The 21,142-nt window shown below is 42.5% G+C and overlaps 1 protein-coding gene across 6 annotated transcripts in view; it reads left to right on the forward strand.

Moving 5' to 3' along the window:
- Nucleotides 1–21,142, forward strand: part of znf423 (zinc finger protein 423) — a 155,814-nt gene that overhangs the window by 20,933 nt on the left and 113,739 nt on the right. For 4 of the 6 annotated variants that reach the window (XM_061036931.1, XM_061036930.1, XM_061036932.1 and 1 more), the window contains exons 2-3: nt 130–192; nt 16,857–17,066. In XM_061036931.1, coding sequence (XP_060892914.1) covers nt 130–192; nt 16,857–17,066 — 273 coding nt within the window. The remainder of the gene's footprint in view (nt 1–129; nt 193–16,856; nt 17,067–21,142) is intronic. The other 2 variants (XM_061036934.1, XM_061036933.1) reach the window with 2 other exon arrangements.

Raw genomic sequence — 21,142 nt, forward strand, 5'->3', positions numbered from 1 at the left:
CAAAGGAGAGTTAGACCTTCTGATCTTGTGCTTAAATAAAATCTAAAAGTATTTTCTTTAGTCACTGACAAAAAAATGATAAACCTCAATTTAATTAAAACTTTTTTTTTTCTTTTTCTTTCTCGTCAGCGGTAGAAGAGGGGGAGTCTTCAGAGTGTGGAGGGGCCTGGGATGAATCAACTGTCCAGACAGGTTAGTGTACAGACACACAGACGCACACTGCATAGTGCAACACAGCTCCAGTAAGCTGTCAGATCCACACCATTGGGTTTAAGTCTATATATCCCCCTCACACACACACACACACACACACACACACACACACAAACACACACACACACACACACACACACACACACACACACACACACACACACACACACACATTGTTTAATATCAATTCCACATGGTTTCTAACAGCCTGCTCAGAGGGAAATCAAGAAGGAAAAGATGGGGAGAGTGAACATTGAAGGAATTAGGATATAGAGGGCTTGTTGAGGATATTAGGAGAAGCAAAAACCCTGTATATATAAGAGAGAAAGAGGGAATGAGTGGGAGATGTGGAAGGAAAAAGAGCTTTCACTGGTCCCAGGAGTCAAACTGAATGGAAAGAGAGATGACAAAGGGGATATGGAGAAAGAGAGAGATGGGTGGAGGAGGGACAAAAGAGAGATTTGTGTGCTGTGGTCTGGTGATATCCTGGGAGGAAGTCAGAGAGATCTTCTTTTCTTGTTTTTTTTTAATTTATGCCTCTTCTCCAAACTTATAGCTCCATTTCTCTCTCTCCGTCTTCTTTCTCCTCTTCTCGATTGTTACCATCCTGAAAAATAAATTCTACTCGCCCTGTAACCTGGAGTGAAAACGCAACCGCTGAACAAACTGTATTCTGGAGTTCATGTTAAAAGAAGAAATGACAGATTTGAGTCTTTATAAATTACAATTCATTTAATTTAGTGGATGTATTTCCATATATTAACCACTTATAATACAATATAAATCCTTATTGAAGATACATTTTTTTTAAACTTATGGGACAATTCTACTCGATTTTGAGTAAGTAAGTCTACAGAATATCAGCAAAGGCACAAAGTCAGCAAATCCCATGTGATATCTTTCAATGTTTTCAAAGTACATGGATATTCACATCACTCTTTTTAAACACGAAGACGTTTGAGAACCTGTAGAGAATACAGATTAATCGATTAGCAATACTACAGATCAACTTTCTGTAATGGTTTGACATAAATTGATGACTGGAACAAGAGCATCTCTATGAGCGGTCATTATTTTTTCTAAAGATAATGAGCCAGAGCTTTAAGGGCAACACATAGTGCATCTGCAGGCTGAATAGACTAACTCATAGCACATCAGGTCCATTGACACTTTTCATACTATTTGCACAGTATACATTTTCCGAACTGTGGCAAAAAAAAGTCTGACTGATGTAGGTGTTTGTCAGCTGCAGCTACTTTTTCTGCTCTGGTTTGCAGCCTATCAGAGTTCAGTTAAAGACTTCCTCTGACGAGATCCCAGCAGAGAAATAAGATACTGCTGAATGTGGTAAATATGCAGTTATCTCTCTTCCCTACCTCTCCTGCCGTGTCTCTCGTTCAGCTCTTCAGGGATACAGGGGTAGGAAAGAATGACCCTTGGGGTGTTGATGACGTACTGAACCCTCCCTGCCTTGCCCCCCCTTCTCCTGTGCTAACTCTCCTCCGGGGGCTTTATGTCTGTGTGTGTATCTGATGTATCTGAGTGTGCGTGTTAAGGGGGGTGCTGACTGAGGTCCTGGGTGGCTCACTAGAACTGCTGTGTGTGTCAGTTCCTGCAGGAAGCTTCTGTCCCATGACACACACATATGCACACACACCTATCACACACACTTCCTTCCATAAAAGCACGCTGTCCCATATTCCCTTACTCAGCCAGTCTTTCGGTTTTGGATTGTACCGTCAATTCCCTGTCCCAGCATCCTCAGCGTCTCTTTTTCTCTGTGCGCTGTCTCTTTCTGCCTTCCTAAATCTCTATGTGTCTTGATTTCACACCGACTGACTTTCTCTGTCTACTCCCCCCTTACCATTTTAAACTTTTTTATCCCTGCTCATATTAGAGTGTGTGTGTGTGTGTGTGTGTGTGTGTGTGTGTGTGTGTGTGTGTGTGTGTGTGTGTGTGTGTGTGTGTGTGTGTGTGTGTGTGTGTGTGTGTGTGTGTGTGTGTGTGTGTGTGTGTGTGTGTGTGTGTGTGTGTGTGTGTGTGTGTGTGTGTGTGTGTGTGTGTGTGTGTGTGTGTGTGTGTGTGTGTGTGTGTGTGTGTGTGTGTGTGTGTGTGTGTGTGTGTGTGAGAGAGATATGAAATGAGAATTGCTGCCTATCCCTTATTCAAGCAGATTACAAAGAAAAAGAGACCTTGTTTCCTTTACTCCCTGGGAGATAGTGTCGACAAGGACGGGGTGAGAAAGAGAGGGGAGAGAGAAAGAGAGAGAGAGAGGACCCCTCCTCTATCCAATCTCAGCTTTCTCTTTCTGTCTGTCTCTCCTTTTTGCTTTCTCTGGAAAATGTGTATTGAGTTTGGAAAGACCCGTGGGAGGGAAGGCGGAGGGAGGTGGGAGGGTGACTCGAGGGGAACAGCACCGAGCCAACCAATTCTTCCTCTTCCTACCTCTCTTGCTTTCCCTTCCTTCGTCTTCCTCCCCTTAGTCCTTTCTTCTTAAGAGAAAAGGCCATAAAAAAGTGACCTAAAATGCCTCCCCTTTTCCCCTCTGGCCCTTAAGTGGTACAGTAACACATATAGTCCCCTTTCCTTCTGGTTTCCTCGCTTGTTCACTCGCTTCCCCTGTGTGGTGGGAGAAGAAAGACAGGAGTTGGCAATGATGGAAAAAGTAGAGGAGAGAGTGTTAGGAAAGGCAGGTAGCAGCAGAGATACCTTGTTTAGAAAAGAGACGAGTCATCAAGTCAGACTTTTTCATTGCTAAGTGTGTACAAAGCAGTAGGAGGGAGACATCCTGTATGTCTAACCAGACAGCAGCAGAGCCATGTACAGTATGTCTGCAATGAAAACCTCTCTTTCTCAAGAGTCTTGTTTTCTCAATTCACGTCTGACAGTCTACTGGACTACACACACACACACACACACACACACACACACAGACACACACACACATTCACAAACTTACTGTTTCTTTTGGACTACACACACACAGACATATACAGAAAGAGCCAGTGAGTCAGAGTGGAAAAGGTTTGTCAGGTCCCCAAGCTGAAACCGAGAAACTGAGACCTTACTGCATTATTGTTATTCACAGCTAAAGTGCTGTGTGAATATGAGTTTTGTGTGTGTGTGTGCACACACAGTATGTGTGTGGGGACACAGACATGACTGACTTGCCAGAAAGTTGCCTCCACCTCTCAGACGACAGAAGGGTTTGGGTGTGTGTTTGTGTGTGTATGTATATGTATGTCCCGCATACTGTAACCTCCACCGTAACTCATTATTTATTAAAACTGCAATATAATAATATTGAATAATATGTCCATGATAACAAAGTGCAATATTGAAACAAACAGTGCAATAATCTTGAAAATGTGTGTACCTATTATTGATATCTTACCTATTCCTATTCTATTTGATTAATATTTGTATTACTATATTTCTACTGCTATATTGTTTATTTTGGAGCAACTGTAACAATCCAATTTCCCTCTGGGATTAAAAAAGTATTTCTGATTCTGATTCTGATATTTTAGTGTTCATGGAACTGTAATAACGGAGAAGGTAAAACGTTTTCTTTTCAATATGACTTGTTAATATCTACATGGGAAAATCAGTAAATATATGTTGTGTTAATCTTAGTTAAAATACAACTACAGGTAAAAACCATACTGTATATCATCACTGCAGTGGTTGATGCGCGTGCCCCATGTGTGGGGGGTCTTAAAAAAATGGACGTCTCAGTGACATAACCAAATTGGGCGATGTAATTTTGAAGCTGAACAATGGTGATATCTCCACCTAACTTTCAAACATTCCAGGCAAAGAGCGAGTATTGAAGCAGGTCTTAAGCCTCCTGCTTATGGCTACAACGCCAATCAAAGCCCTGCTCATAATCATTCAAATGTATGTATAACTCTTATCTTAATATAATCAAAATGGATAAGTTCCAAAAATAAATCATCACCCTGTACAGTACGATGTGTACTAGTAAAGAAACGAGCTCGTCAGACCAAAAGCATCTTTGAACCAGACTGTAGCAACGTTAATATCTGCTGTCATAATGGGTATTTTTACATGGGTGTTACAATGGGGATTCCTTGGCTTTTGCAGCCAGCCTTCAGTGGATCTGGAGGTACTGCGCATTGGCTTAATTTTTCACCACCTGCGATTGCTGCTTGGTAAAAATGTAATACACACACACACACACTTTATTGTAGATTAGTGAAGATCTAAGAGGTTCTAGGGTTTGTTTGACCGTTAAACCTGGGATAGCATAGAATCTTCTCCAGCGTTTGATATGTCATAAAAATAAAAATTGTAATAACAAACAGTGTTGGGACTAAATAACGCATTACTAATAACAATAATATAGCAGTGAGTTGTTGTCTGTGTGCAGGAAGGAAAACCTCTCTCATAAGAAAGAATCACCGAGCTAAATAACAACGAGCTTAAACTAGCTGTCAGAGAGACCCGTGCTGCAGACACCCGAGACCCAGGTGCAGCTCACGCACTCCATAAAAAACAGCTAGCTTGATTTAAAACACCACCTGCTCCACGAAGCCGGACTATAGACTGAGAGACAGGTATGTTGTCGGCGACGTGCTTCATATGAACGGTTGAGTCTGTTTCTACACCTTGTCACAGCACAGTCCTGCCACAACAACACTGAATAATGAGAACTTTAACATGAGGATTGAAGCAAATAAAGTAACCCTGAAGTTACTTTCCACAGTAACCAGTTTCTTTTATAATGCAGTAGGTTAGTTATTTTTCATAGTAGTAACTGTCATGTGCCCTACACTGATAACAAATACTGTAAATACAATTCTTTTCATAAAGAAATAATGGGATATCAAGAAAAGTTTGTCCAAAAACAAGACCAGCCAGATAAAAATGATGAATGCAAAACAAATGACAAACGAAATAACATAAAATAAAAGAGTTACAGATGCAGAGAATCCTGTAAAGAATCAGTTGATAGATGTTTTTCTGCTGTTCTTGTTTAGCTCATCTGATAAATGAGAAGCAGATAAGTGATTAAAGAAGATGTTTAATTGGAGAATATCTCTGATGGTAGGGGTAGACAAGTGTGAGGAATGTTTAACCAATGTTTCAGAACACAGCCAGTACCACTGTTCTCCTGGTTCAATGTAATATCTTCCTAATGGTCAGAGCTGAGAAAAACAGGACACTGGTCCTTCTCCTTCTCTCTCTCTCCTCTCACTTCCTCTATCTTTTCCTCTTCCTCTCTCACCGCTACCCTCTGGAGGTCCATAATGTAGTTTTAATTTCCCCAAGGTTACTGCAGGAAAACAGTTCCTGTGTATGTGTGTGTGAACTATTATTGCCTGCTTGTGACAGCACACAGTGCATCTGTGTTTTTGTCCGTATTGCAGCATTTAATCCCTGTGTCTGTGTGTGTGTGTGTGTGTGTGTGTGTGTGTGTGTGTGTGTGTGTGTGTGTGTGTGTGTGTGTGTGTGTGTGTGTGTGTGTGTGTGTGTGTGTGTGTGTGTGTGTGTGTGTGTGTGTGTGTGTGTGTGTGTGTGTGTGTGTGTGTGTGTGTGTTTATTGTGTGTCCGTTTGTGTCTGTGTGTGTATTTGTGTTTTTTTTTCGTTTTGTGTGTGTGTGTGTGTGTGTATATTGTGTGTCCGTTTGTGTCTGTGTGTGTATTTGTGTTTTTTTTTCGTTTTGTGTGTGTGTGCACGGAAATTTCAAATAAGTGAGCAGCTGTCAACTTGTTTGTGAATCTACTTTTCTCTCTGTCTGTCTGTGTCTGTGTGTGTGTGTGTGTGTGTGTGTGTGTGTGTGTGTGTGTGTGTGTGTGTGTGTGTGTGTGTGTGTGTGTGTGTGTGTGTGTGTGTGTGTGTGTGTGTGTGTGTGTGTGTGTGTGTGTGTGTGTGTGTGTGTGTGTGTGTGTGTGTGTGTGTGTGTTTATTGTGTGTCCGTTTGTGTCTGTGTGTGTATTTGTGTTTTTTTTTCGTTTTGTGTGTGTGTGTGTGTGTGTATATTGTGTGTCCGTTTGTGTCTGTGTGTGTATTTGTGTTTTTTTTTCGTTTTGTGTGTGTGTGCACGGAAATTTCAAATAAGTGAGCAGCTGTCAACTTGTTTGTGAATCTACTTTTCTCTCTGTCTGTCTGTGTCTGTGTGTGTGTGTGTGTGTGTGTGTGTGTGTGTGTGTGTGTGTGTGTGTGTGTGTGTGTGTGTGTGTGTGTGTGTGTGTGTGTGTGTGTGTGTGTGTGTGTGTGTGTGTGTGTGTGTGTGTGTGTGTGTGTGTGTGTGTGTGTGTGTGTGTGTGTGTGTGTGTGTGTGTGTGTGTGCGCGCCTTTTCCTGCTTTCCTGCTATGACGTGAGCAGCTCTTTCATCATTCTGTTTCCAGACATTGGTGTTGGGTGCTGCTCTCCCTTGCTGCAGGACGTCTCAGGGGTGTGTTTGTGTGTGACTGGTACTCTGTGGCTCAGCAGATCTCTTCCCAGGGGTTTGGGATGCCTTGTATTGTAAAAAACACACACACATGCTATGTTGAGAGGAAGAACATGAGGTGGGAGGCAGAGGGGAGGAGGTGAGCAGAGATGGCGCCTTTATATAGCCATCTAACACACACACCCGACTGTACACACACACACACACACACACACAGAGGGAGTGGGTAAGAGAGGGGTGTGTGTGTGTGTGGGGGGGTCATTCTCTTGAGAGACAGAGAGCAGGCCTTGTTGTGTCCAGCTGCACCTGTTCAGCCTGTGTGTGTGTTTGTGTTTGTGTGTGTCAGTGTGTGTTTGAGTGTGCACTCTTTGCCAAATGTGTCCACCATTCTTTTTATCTGCCCACTTCTCAACATTTGAGCTCAAATAGGTGACTCATTGTGGTGACAGTACGCAGCACTGAAATATTATATTGAAGGTTATCGCGTTCTCTGCAACATTTGATACAGACACAACCTACAAAGAAGAATTCCCCCCCCCCCTTCCATTAACTCCTGCTGCATCATCTCTCTTTTTTGACTGTGCATCAACAGTCAAAAAAGCCTTTAGTGACTCCTTCTACCTGCGGAGGGATAGAGCCGATTAACTTCCTTACATCAACTTGTATTCTGCATTTTCATGAACATATCACCACCAGTAACTTTTCAAGTCACCATTTAAGACGAATGGAATCCGCTGCAGCTAACAGTTCAAAGTTGTCGCCGGCCACAGACGACACAGAGGTAAGGCAGTTTTGAAAAGAGTTCCCTATTGTTTGTACTAAATCCAGTGAGGGTTGCAGTGGTTTTTATGGATTCTTGGATCCGGAAAAAATAAATCCTCCCTAAGCGAGGACCTCTGCTTTTTAAATTCTGCAGCGAGCTCAAACAGAGCGATGAGCCCAGTGGTTGTAGTTTCTCCGGGTGTTGTCAAGGGTTTCCTTGTTGGTTAAAGGTTGTCAGCTGCAAACGAGGACAGTCCTCCTGCTGCACTGAGCTGCATGTGTAGCTGGAGTCCAAGCATTGTTTGCCATTTTTAGAATTTCTAATTTTGCACTAGAACTCTACACATTACATTTATTAAAGATGATTGTGTTGGAAGTCAGAGGAAAAGTTATTAAAACATTACACTAGGAAGAATTGGACTGGGAACCCTCTTTCGCAGGTCCGCTCTCTACATCCCCACCATAAGTCCAATTCTCAAGTCACAATTTATGGGACTGTCAAGAGCCCTTTTTAGACATTTAAAACCACACAGTTGCATTTTTTTTAACATTCTTTGACAATCACAATATACTATTGAAGGTGTATTCAATCGCTGTAATAAATCCCTATGGACACTCCAAGCAGCCCATGCGCTGCAGGCATGATTTTAACCTTGCGGCTGGTTCACGGCTCTGTTGAAGGTGGTGCCCAGCCAGGTACCTGTGTATCCTGGTCCAGAGAGGAGTGCTGTGGAGCAGAATGAAAGCCTTGTGTCAGGACTGTTTGGTTTCTAAACATTCTGCTGGAAGCTCCACACACAGTTTTCCTCACCTTTTGATGCCTGTTTAAGGCTTACACAGGCATAGATGTGTGTGTGTGTTTTATGCATGCTTGGCCTGCAGATATACATCTCTCTGAGCTGTGGAGAGTGTCCCAGACAGGCCACAGTACCAGCTCCTAGCTGCCAAATCTAACACTTGAATAACTACCTTTGCAGTATTACAGTATGTTTTATTCCCCTTTAACTCTCGCTCTAGTCCTGGCACTCGCTCTCTGTGCACTACTATCACCCTGGGGCGGTTCAGGAACATTTCCCAGAGTTCATTAGTTCCCTAGTTTTCTTCCTGCAGGATATATAGAGATGAACGGTAGTCATGCTGACTGCAAGTGTTTGATTTTTGGTGTTCCAGTTTGTGTCTCTACTAGCTTATCTTGGCAACTGCTTGTGACGGAGCCATGTAGTCAGAGTCAGACTGCGGGATGAAGTGTATCCATATTTAGTGTGTGTGGATACACTGTTGGCGGCTTTCCAGTTTGTATCCCACTTATTTTTAAGATGGACAAAACCTCGATCTCGGTCTGTCTTCTCCCTCTCCAGTCCAGTATGTCTAGGGCTTGTTATCATTTACTATCACTAATTACCTAAATGAACTAATTTTACATTAGTAACGAGAGAACACACAACTTACAAACACACCCATGCATGAACACATACAGACACACACACTCTTCTGAGTCTAACGAGTGGTGATTAGTGGGTCTCAGCTAGGCGTGGTTAGACTGTGTAACAGCATTCTGCACTGTGGACTCTGCTAATTCACTTCTCTTTATCTAATTACCCAGGGTGCTCACAAACACAGACACACACACAACCACACACACAAACACAGACACACACGCACACAACCACACACATGAGCCACACACACACAAACACAGACACACACAGAAAACCACACACGAGCCACAGACACACACACCACCTGCATATATCTTTCCTGCAGATATGCAAAGTGACCTCATTATTCCTGAGGTATCCATTTATATAATTATATTTTTTATCTGTTAATAAACAGCACATTGTCCTCAGGTTACTGAGGCTGCTGGGTACAGCCAACAATATAACTTATTACCGTTCCTCTAGAGACACACACCGTGTAAAAACATCTTCCCTGCACATCCACACCTGATGTTGTGTCCTGTCATATGAAATGCCTTCATATGGAAATGATTTAAAATAGCCTGTAATATAATATAAAATAGGACTTTTTCTGATATGTTTTAGGGACTGATATGTTTTCCTTGAATGTGTGTGGATTCTGATGATATACATAGTGTGGAAGCTATTCTCAGAAATCATGGTGCTGCTGCTGCTTTGATATATTAATGAATCCACAGATGAGACTTTCAAAGATGTTGTCATTGACTGATAGTATATAAATATGTTCTGCTTTAAAGCGATGCAAACAAACAACTGCAGACAGACATGTAAGATGATCGTCTGCATAATCCTATAAACATTGATAAGAAATAGCTAGCACTTTCATAGTTTCAAAAAAGTCATGCTTCTTTTTTCTCTTCAGCATGATGTTGTTCATTTATTGACGATGTCATTAAGTTACATAACGTGAGGTGTAAAACGTGCTGACAATGTGTGAGAGGCAGGTGTTGAAAAGGTTCAAAGGTTGTTGCCAAGTTGAAAATAAAGGAGAGTGTTGTTTGCATTCCCCGTTTTTAAATGGATGTGGAAAAAAAGTGATAACCAGACAACATTTGGTCAACTTTCACAGTCCTGAGGTTGTACATATTTTAGGGACAGAAGGAATGTAAAGACACTTCAAGAAATACATAAAAAATAAATACAGTGTGGGGGGAACTGTTATTCTCTGGGTTGGTAGATCAGGCGCTCCATAACCAGAGGCTACAGTCTTTGGTGCACTGGTTGCAGTTACGGGTCCGAAATCCCAACCCTGTTTGGTGCATGTCTTCCCCTTCTCTTTTACTGCACATTTCCTGTTTGTCATGAGCTGTCCTGTCCAAAGAAAAGCAAAAACCCAAGAAATATAAAGACATTGTATTTAAGAGCATAACTCAATCATTTAAAATAAACACAATTCATAAAATGTCTGGAGTGTTAGTGAATGGTCCTCTCTCCTGTTTTGACTATTGTTTTGACCTGACCAATGTCTAAACCTGACATCTTTAAAATCCCATAAAATATGTTTGACACTTGGGACAAGAAAGTGTTGATACCAAAGGTACTTCATCTGCTTTTTTTTTTCTTTATACATACAGATCCTTATTTCCTGCAGACTCGAATAAGTCTTTTCAATCATAGTCTTTCAGGCCAGACCATTGCTGGTTTTCCATACCACTAGCTAGCTAAATTACTTTAATTGCATTGACTGTGCTTCTCAGGTGTGATTCCTTCCCTGATTACATGCACAGAATACAAATCAGCATGGCTCCAATACTCAAGGACTGGTGAAACCTATTCTTCTTAAACATAGCTTTAAGATGGTGATTAAGACTCTTTCTGCTCATGTTGCTGCATGTAGCTTTCATTTCCAGTGACATTTTTATTTCTCTAGTTAAACTGCATGCAGGACCTGATTTTACTTACTGTGAGTCCCTGTGGATGACATAAGAATATAACAGGGTGTCTGGGCTTGGGATTGGAGAGGTTTATGTTTGTGTGTTTGTGTGTGTGAGAGATTGAGTGTGCAGTTATTCCTGGCATAGGGACATTCTGTGACTCAGAGATAATGGTTCTCTGTAGAGCGTGTGTGTATGTGTGTGTCTGCATGTCTATGAGTAACTGAAGCTATACTCTATACTGTGGAAAAGAACGAGAGTGTGAGTAGAGGGTGCACACATGCTATCTGCGAGGGACCACTGTCGTTCTTTTCAATCAGTACCCCAGTGCGCGCACACACAAACACACATATACATGCCCCTCTGCACCCTGGGCACCCATGGGAGATGCTTTCATTAAGTAGGCCTGCTGCTTCTTTCTGGTGTTACAGGGGTGGGAGTGTTGTAGAAAAGATGTAAGATGGTTTGAGGTAGGTCATTTAAAAAAGAGAAAGCATGAGATGAGATGGGTATTTGTCAAAAATGGCCGAATGTGAAAACAATATTGACACGTGTAAGACTTCGTGAAATGCATTTAAACTTTTCTGAATCACAAAAGATACACTGAAAAACATTTTCCTTTTCTGCGGTCCTACGACTGAAAGTGTGTTAAAACCTCCTCTGCAACATGTAGACTGTTGTTTTATTTTAGATCCTGTCTGAACTGGGCTATTGCTGTCTAAGGCTAAAGGAATCAGAACACACTTGCTCTCTTTGTACAAAGGTATAATATTAAATATCAACAATAAACACAAAAAATGAACAAATAAGCAAAGACTAATATGTACAAGGCTAAATAGGATGATATAAGATAATAGTGCAGTGGTGAGTAGTGCAAAGATCCTGAAGTAAACATGAGGTCGTTTTTACAGTATTTACATTTAAAAGTGTGCGTATATGTTAATTTAAATTAAATAATATATGTATATTCTGCTAAGTGAATTGTAACATTGTATATGTTCATTCACAGTGACAGTTTTGTTCCAGGGTTATTTCACAGGGACAGGTCTGACACTCTGTGACTGTTTAGCGTTCATCAGAGTGACCGCTTGGGGGAAGAAACTGTTCTTATGAAAGGTTGTTTTGGTGTACAGTGTTCTGTAACGCCTGCCAGAGAGGAGGAGTTTGAAAAGATTGTGTCTGGGGTGTGAGGAGTCTGCAGTGATACTACCTGCCCGTTTCCTAGCCCAGGACTGGTACAAGTCCTGGATGGGGGGCAGGTTGACACCGATGATTTTCTTTCTGCAGTCTTTATAGTCCGTTGCAGTCTGTGTCTGTCCAGTTTAGTTACAGATCCAAACCAGACAGTGATGGAGGTGCAGAGAACAGACTGGATGATGGAGGTGTAAAACATGATCAGCAGCTCCTGGGGCAGGTTGAACTTCCTGAGCTGACGCAGGAAGTACATCCTCTGCTGGGCCTTCTTTCTGATTATGTCTATGTGGGAGGTCCACTTCAGGTCTGGCCTGAAGGATTCCACAGTAGATACTGTGCTGTTCAGTATGGTTGGGGGGGGGGGACTCCACAGTCTTGAGTGGGTTCAGCTCCAGATGGTTCTGACTGCACCGGAGAGCCAGCTGTTCCACCTCCCGTCTGTAAGCAGACTCGTCTCCGTCCTCGATGAGACCGATGACAGTGGTGTCGTCTGCAGACTTCAGGAGTTTCACAGAAGGGTCCCCTGAGGTGCAGTCATTCATGTAGAGGGAGAACAGCAGTGGGGAGAGAACACACCCCTGGGGGACGCCAGTGCTAATGGTCCGGGTGCTGGATGTGGTGCTCCCCAGCCTCACCTGCTGCCTCCTGTCAGTCAGGAAGTTGGTAATCCACTGACAGGTGGAGGCCGGCACTGTGAGCTGGGTGAGTTTACGGTGCAGGATATCCCGGATGATGGTGTTGAAAGCCGAGCTGAAGTCCACAAACATGGAGTTGAGGTGATCCAGGATGTAGTTCAGACCCATGTTGACTGCATCATCCACCAACCTGTTTGCCCGGTAGGCAAACTGCAGGTGGTCCAGCAGGGGGCCTGTGATGTCCTTCAGGTGGCTCAACACCAGTCTCTCAAAGGACTTCATGACCACAGACGTCAGGGCGACCGGCCTGTAGTCATTGAGTCCTGTGATGGTGGGTTTCTTCAGGACTGGGATGATGGTGGAGCTTTTGAAGCACGAGGGCACTTACACAGCTCCAGTGATGTGTTGAAGATCTTTGTGAAGACGGGGGCCAGCTGCTCAGCACAGACTCTCAGGCAGGAGGGGGACACACCGTCTGGTCCTGGAGCCTTCTCGATCTTTTGTTTCTGGAAGAGCTGGCTCACATCCCTTTCACAGATCTTCAGTGCAGGTGGGGGGTCAGAGGGGAGGGGGGAGGGGGTTGTGGGGGGAGCAGGTAGATCAGAGTCTGAGTGTTGGGATGGTGTTGGGTGTGAAAACCTGCAGTAGAAGCTGTTGAGGTCTTTTGCCAGCCAGTCTATTGTTACCTGCAGGGTGGGGGGTGGGTCTCCCGTAGCTAGTTACTTCTCGCAGGCCTTTCCAGACTTCTGAAGGGTCGTTAGCTGAGAAACTTTGTTTTAACTTCTCAGTGTAGCTCCTCTTAGCTACCCTGATCTCCCTCCTCAGCTTGTTCCTTGTCTGCTTGAACAGGTCCCGGTCCCCACTCCTGTAGGCCTCCTCCTTGGCCTGACGCAGCTTCCTAAGATGAGGTGTTTGTTGTTGTTGTATGTGCAGAAGGTCCTGGTCTGCACACACATGTCCTCACAGAAGCTGACAGACAAAGCATGCCCATAGAAGACATCAAGACGTAGCATCATTGTTTTTTATTTTCTGTACTTTTTGCTCAAGTGCTCTGAAAAGAGTTTATAATAATTGGAAAACACAGATTTGTTTTACACTTATTACATATCTGTATTACAGATGTTACAGATTACAAATTCCATCATTATATTCTTTACAGCTGAACCTAGGGTACACATCCGAATTTCAACTGCATCTCAGAACGTAAGAGACTTGCCTTTGTGCTGAAAAGCTTGTCACCACAGCTTAATAACACATGCTTCAAACGGATCAGAAGCACATGAGGAACAGCAGTCGCACATACACCCTACGGCAGAGCAGTGGTGTCCTTTCCCACAGCTTGATATGGGTAATGATCACAACGGCTAGAGTATTGAGAAGATCACTGTTGGGGTACTTTTTTTTAAAGGCCTTCCCAGCTTCTTCTCTCAGATCCATAAGAGGACAAATAATTATACTGTCCCTGTGTTGATTTGGAAGGGTGGGTAGGTGGGGGGTAGAGGGCACCAAACGGACCCCTGTGCAAATCAAAACACCACAAACTGTGTTGGCATCGCTCATCCTAAATGTATCTTCCTCTGGTCTGACATCCATCTCTCTCTCTTTGTCAAAGTGCACAGTGATTGAGGGCTGATGACACAATTAAAAGAATCGAGCTTAAAATATCCAAAGAGAGAAGCGAAGACAGAGGTGTGCAGGATTGAGAGGTCTGGCTCTGTGTGTGTGTGTGTGTGTGTGTGTGGATGTGTAATCCTGCTTTTTGCTTTTTGAACTGCATAAAAGTGATGCTTCCCTGAAAACAATTTCCTGACATATCTTATTGAAGAAAAATGCAAGGTTTTCCCGGCAATGCGGCCTGAATTAGTACAAATTGTAATAATCAGTTTAATCAAGTTATTCTGTTGCCCACTAGCGATGGTGACAACTTTAAGTGTTACTCGTCTAATCGTGCGTATCCTTTCAGTCGCCACCTTCAGATAACAGTCGGCATATTTTTTTCCATCTTATGAAGCAATACTAAAACAAACATGCTCCCATTAAATATTAATACATATGTTTAAATATCAAAGCAACAGCTTTGAAGCCAAAAAAGGGAGCCCTAGTATCTTTAATCTTATATCACACATACTTTACACTCAGGAAAGTCAAACAGGCTTTCTTGCAAAACAACATATCAAGAGAAACATGTCATAAAGTATTTGAAGCGGACCAGTAAAATGAACTAGCTGGATCGTAATTTTGGCTTTAATCTTTTTCATGGAGTTATTTGTAGGAAATGTATATGACTGTACTAAAGCGAAGGAGTAGAGCATGCTGTGATTTGAGAAAAAAAAGACAGAATGGTGCCATTGCCTGGAGTGATATGCCAAAGATCAATGTTGTTAATGAACTAAAGTGAGTTTCATCTTAGACATATCATTTCACAATTTTATATAAGTTATTATTATCTCGTGAGTGAAAATAATTTAATATCATTAGTACAACACAACGGCACTTAATTACATTCAACGTGCACACACAAACACACACGTATGTGCCCATCTGTGTGTATGGGTACCTGTCTGAGATTGTACGAGCGTGTGCATGAGTGTGGCGTGTATTTAAGGCCGTGCGTGTGTGTGCGTGTGTGTGCGTGTGTGTGTGCGTGTGTGTGTGTGTGTGTGTGTGTGTGTGTGTGTGTTTTGTTAGCCAAGGGGCCACTTTCTCTCCCTGGCCAGACGGTGCTCTCACCACTGGACAGATGGCCAACACCCTCCCGCTCTTCTTCACTATCCCTTCATCTATCCCTCTTTCTATCCCTCCATTACTGTCTTCCTCTCCTACAGCCCCCTAAACACCACATCACCTCAATCCCTCGTTCCCCACCTCCCAGCATCCCTTTCTCCCATCACACCTCTCCCATAATAAATGAGAGTGGGATGGAGCTGGTGCACCTCTCTCTAATCTGTCTCACTCTCACTCACAAACACATTTTCTTGCTTGAATGATAAAGCTATGGTACTCTTGATTACTTCTAAATTGTTTTCTTTTCCCCTTTAACTGCTCAGGTTTGCTTTGCTGAGCTTACAGCAGGTTTTTGGTTCTGAATTCTTTTTTCTTGAAACAAAATTATTTTGAAATAATGGACATCAGAATATATTATTTGCTGCTTGTTGGAAGCCGTTAATCAACAAAGCTTTTATCCATTACTGCACTCACTAAAGTCAATTTTTCAATAAAAGTAATGCAAGTTATTGATTCCCTCTAATGGCCAGTGCTTCAAGTTTTATATCAGAGATTTAACTTTACAGAGTTGCCTGTTTATTAGCTGCACATACTGTATGTCATTAATGCTCTACAAAAGCCCTGTAGCGAATCCTTTGCAAACCTTTGTCTTGAAAAGGGGTTTCTCACATTTGTTCAATTTTAAATAAACTATAGAGCTGTTTTCACATAATGCTCTCCTGAAAATTTCTTGAACACTTTAGGCAGTTTTGTTACCATTCTGAGTTGGTTTTTCAGACATGCACCTTGCAGCGGGAGACAGTCCCTGTCAGTAAGGAGGGTTGGGGTGTTTAAGGAGGAAAGGCATGACTTAAGAAGGTAAACGCAGAAGATACGGAAGAAGCAACATAGACTGCCCTGAGAATGTTTGGCTTTTTCTTAATTCTACCTTTAGTTTGATAAATACACATTATCAACAAAAGAGCGGAGAAGAACATAATGTTGCCGTCACTCTATTTGAGGATATGCAAATCAAGGCTGGTACTGATACAAATGTTTAAAATAACAATTTTGCTGAATCGTCACTGGAATGTATCCTCCTCTCCTCTTCTCTTCTCTTCTCTTCTCCCTTCCTCTCCTCTCCTCTCCTCTTCTCTTCTCTTCTCTTCTCCTCTCCCCTCACCAGTGTCTTCAGTGTCAGTCGTATTGGATCCTCAGCGTTTATAATGTGATAATAAGGTGTGAAAATGGAGACACAATGGAGCAGTGAGGATTGTGCCGACACAGCCTTCCACTGGTCCCCTCTCACACTCTGCCTGTCTGCTACCAGGACACACACGTTCACACACACATGCTGGAGTAAGGCTCCACACACACTTATTACAATTAAGTCAAGCTTACTCTGATTGAGCAGGTAAATACAATTATTTAGTTAAGGAGGACAATGCAATGTACTGTAAAGACACGGTCATGCTTTTATAATTGTCATTTTTGAAAACTTCATTTTAGGTTTTGCTGCATCTAAATACATTAGCTTTTTTTCTAAAAAGGTCTTGTGTTTTTTATCCCAACAGAAGTTCAAGCGTCTGACAGAGAGTCAGACCCCAAAGATCACCCAGGTCAGGGTGCAGAGGATGGAGAACAGGAGGAACACGATGACCATGATGACAGAGAGCATGATGATGACCTCGACGACGAGTCCATCTTCACCTGTGACAACTGTCAACAGGATTTTGACTGCCTGGCAGAGCTCACTGAACACAGAACCAACCACTGCCCAGCTGGTAAGACTGTTAATATGGACACTGTTAGAGTATTCTTTGGAATTGAATACGTCATTGAATAATGTGCTTGTGTGGCCATTGTGAGGCATTAGTGTTGGATAATGTAATTTTAAGTTTTTGGAGAAATAGTAGGCAGAGGAAAAAACAAATTACAGAACCAAGATGAAGAGTTTTAAACTGTAGGTATTCAGATGAGTTCAATGATTTATTTTCTCACCTAAGGGAAACTTATTCTGTTCTAAGAGTTAATACTGAAAACTCTTTTTTAAATTTTCCATCATTATCTGCATCAGTCCAGGTATGGTCAACGATTAAGGAGATACAGACACTGTATTAGGAATGGGGTAGAACTGAATCAACTTGATCTCTTAAAGATAACATCAACAGTATAAATCCTTTCAGATGCAGTAGTTGTGAAAATAAGGTGATTTAGACCTGTCGAATAATGGTTCAGCATGTTTATTGAGTGTATGATATGCTACCCTTTGATACTGAGGAAGGGATGAAATGTTTTGTTGACTCGAGCAGAATCAGCACTCTCATTGGTTCCTTGGGGAATTGGGCCCGCCCCTGTTACTGAATACCTACAGCTATTGGATTCAGTTATACCAGTTTGTCCCATGGTCACGCGCACGCGCGCACACACACACACACACACACACACACACACACACACACACACACTGAGGCTGTTATTAGTACTGGTGTAATTAATGGAAGGGCTGAAAGGAACGCGGCAGGGGCATCTGGTTCCTACAGATTAATCCAAACGCTCACTTAGCAAGCCAACACACACACACACACACATGCACATACTTCCTGCTACTGCAAGACAGTCTGCCTCTTAGCGTGTGAGTGTGTGTGTATTTACTTTTGATAAAAGAAAAATGGTGGGGGGGAGTTGTGGAGGTCTTTTGTTTAAACTGGAAGAGATAGTGTTTCCTGGGACTGTGTAGTGTAGGAGCTAAGACCCCTGCCTCAGCAAGCTCTTATTCATCCGCTTGGCTTGTCATCTAAGCCTACCCAAACCTTTGGTTTTAGTTCTCACTTACTGTCTTGGCCACATAGCTGAAGATGCAATAGAGAGAATTGTCTTTTTGCATTTATTAGATATTATGCTGTGATAAGGAGTAGAAACTATAAAGTGGTCCAAAGGGATGACGGGTGACGCAAAGGTATCTGGCCTATACAGTGCAGTTATGTCATGCAGTAAACCTTCAAATAAAAAAAACCTGGTACCTTTTTAAAGCTGAGCCCATTTAACTTGCCAGGTGTGGCAGCACATAATTATCTGATTGTCTGACCAATAAATCACCTGTTTTTTTAACTTTCACTTTCAATGCCACACATCACATTTACTGATTGCCCTGGCTGCACGGAGGAAGCAGAATGACATTAAAGGTCCCATATTATGCTTTTTCTTGTTTTATATCCTCTTTAGTGTGTTTTCCAAGTGTCCTGTGCATGTTTAGGCACATCTATGTGCAAAAATTCAAAGTCCGCGGAAACACGGCTTCTCCTACGTCCTCCTGTTAGCTGTAGCAGTAGCTGCATGTAACGCTCGGTTCTAGCCCCCCTTGATAAAAATGTGTCAGTCCGACGTCATTGTCAGTGTGAGATCACTGATCTAAGCCCATTGGCTCGTTGTGGCAAGCCCAGCAGCTCATGTTGAAATTTCCGAGAAGCGTGCTGAGCAACTGACCAATAACGACAGAGTGGATCGGCAGACCAATCAGAGCAGACTTGGCCCACGTGGGGTCTAACAGTGGGGGCTCAGCAGAGTGTAGCTGACGGACTCAGAGCGGAGAGGGAGCAAGGAGGAGCAGTACATGAAAACAGACACTTTTTTCAGGCTATTGTGAACGTACAAAAGTAGGTACATAGATTAAATATACGAACCCCAAAAAGGGCAGAATATGGGCTCTTTAAATATTGTTATTGTTTTGTCAGTCTGCACAGTTAAAATCAGGAGGATATTCAGCAAATGCTTGGCCTGGGCCAGGTGGGTCAGATTGGAGCATATACAGTACATGCAAGAGTACATGGATCCCCAACCATGTAAGTGTGTGTTGAGAAATTCAACAGGATACAATTTTGGTCTGACTAACATGTTCACATGCATTTGAAAAGTCCAACACAATTCAAGTCATTTATTTTACTGCATGTAAACGTACAGACAGATACAGAATCGCACACAGACGCACGCACACACACACACTGCCAAAAGCACAGGGCTGCTGTCAGAGCACGGGATGTGGCCTGTGATTTCAGCACAGGAGTCTGGGGAGGGCTACATGTTGCTCAGCGAGAAAGCAGAGGAAGGGAGGGAGGGCAAGAGGGAGCGCAGAAGAAAGAAATGAAATGAAATGATAAAACATGTTTTTCCCAGGAGTAAGAGCGGTTGAGATTGCAGAGTAATCCCCCAGCTCAGCGGGATGTGTGTGCACTGGCATGCAGGGGGTTTGTGTACATTCATCTATGTGTTTGTGTGTGTGATTGTGCATATGGTTGTACATGTGTACTTCTCTGATGTGCATGCAGGATAGTGTATGAAGTTAGTGGTGGGACCACAGCTCTCTGGTTATTATTGAGGAGAGGGCTAAATTAAAACACATGGACTTAAGAATCCTTTTAAGTTCTCTGTTCCAGGCCCCTGGGAGCCAGTTTAGTAGGAGGGCATGGGACGCACGCGCACACACAAACACAGGAAAATCCACAGCCTACTGGGGATACACACACGTCACTCCGGATCTGAATGAGAGTTAATGTGTTCATGCATTTTGTAGTTTGATGGTTCATGTGTTTTTCCCTAAGCAGAAACCAAACAAGCCAGACATCAGCCATCTTCGTGGGGGTGACAAAGGGGTTGCCATCTTGGAGGCAGTAGCTAGCTATGATTTAGAATCTTTTATCATAATAATATTGGAAGAACAAAAACAAATAACTTATAGTCTTCCATCACCACAAAGAAATGTGGGGTCAATGCTGATTCTAAGACAGATCAGTGGCACCATACTTGATTAATCCTGCACTGACTAACTTGCATTCACACTGAGAAACTAACAAGTTGTGAAGTAAAGACTCGAAAGATTCAAACTGAACACATTGAGTTGAAGTTTTACATCCCACAAAAGTTGAATACATAAAATATGCTGCAAAAAATTAAGTATAAGATGAAACTTGAATATTTTAGTCTTAGTGTCAATCTCAAACTGCGGGCATAATTGGATTATTGAATGATATCAGATGTATTTGTGTGAACCAGGTGTTGCTTGAGAATCATGTTGGTAAGCACTGAATTCTCTTCAGAAGCTGGTATCTGTAATGCTAACTATACTGTTGTCTCCAATGGGTCCCAAGTTAGCAGCTAGCTGTGGCTATAACATTGAATGGGTCCCAGGTGCAAGACTGAAGCACCAAGTAATTCAGTGCCACTCTAGCAGAAGGCCTATAAAGAGGCACCATTAATTTGAGTGGAAATTGAACAAACACACACACAGTGGCACAGATCAATGACACATAAATGTGTGTACACCCACTCAAACACGCAGCATTGTAACAGAACCCACACATCTGGTTAATGTAATGCCACATTAATGTGCATGAGCCTGACTGCTCAGCTGGCTGTGGATGTGATAGAGAATTTTTGTTTCAATTACAACTCCATTGTTATTCTGTTCTTCTGCTGCTTTAAGCCTGTGTGTCGCCTCTGCTTTCAAATTGTGGATAAGATGCTCAGTTTGTTTGTTTGTCTGTGGGTGTGTGTGTGTGTGTGTGTGTGTGTGTGTGTGTGTGTGTGTGTGTGTGTGTGTGTGTGCGTTTGTATAAACCATTTTATATTATGGACAGTTCACCAGCATACGTTGGATTTAATTTTGTAAAACGTAAAGAGATGGAGATGTGCTGTCCATAAGAAAATACAGTCATTGGTGTAAACCATTTTAACACAATCGTGATGGACTAAACAGTTTTGGAGTAAGATTGCACATATCAAGCTCCTGCTCTGTTATTAGGGTACAAAGGAAAACCTGTTATTTGTTTCTAGTCTTTATACTTTTACTGAGGATATTATTATT

Source organism: Labrus mixtus, chromosome 4, assembly GCF_963584025.1.
Source record: "Labrus mixtus chromosome 4, fLabMix1.1, whole genome shotgun sequence".
Taxonomy (NCBI): domain Eukaryota; kingdom Metazoa; phylum Chordata; class Actinopteri; order Labriformes; family Labridae; genus Labrus; species Labrus mixtus.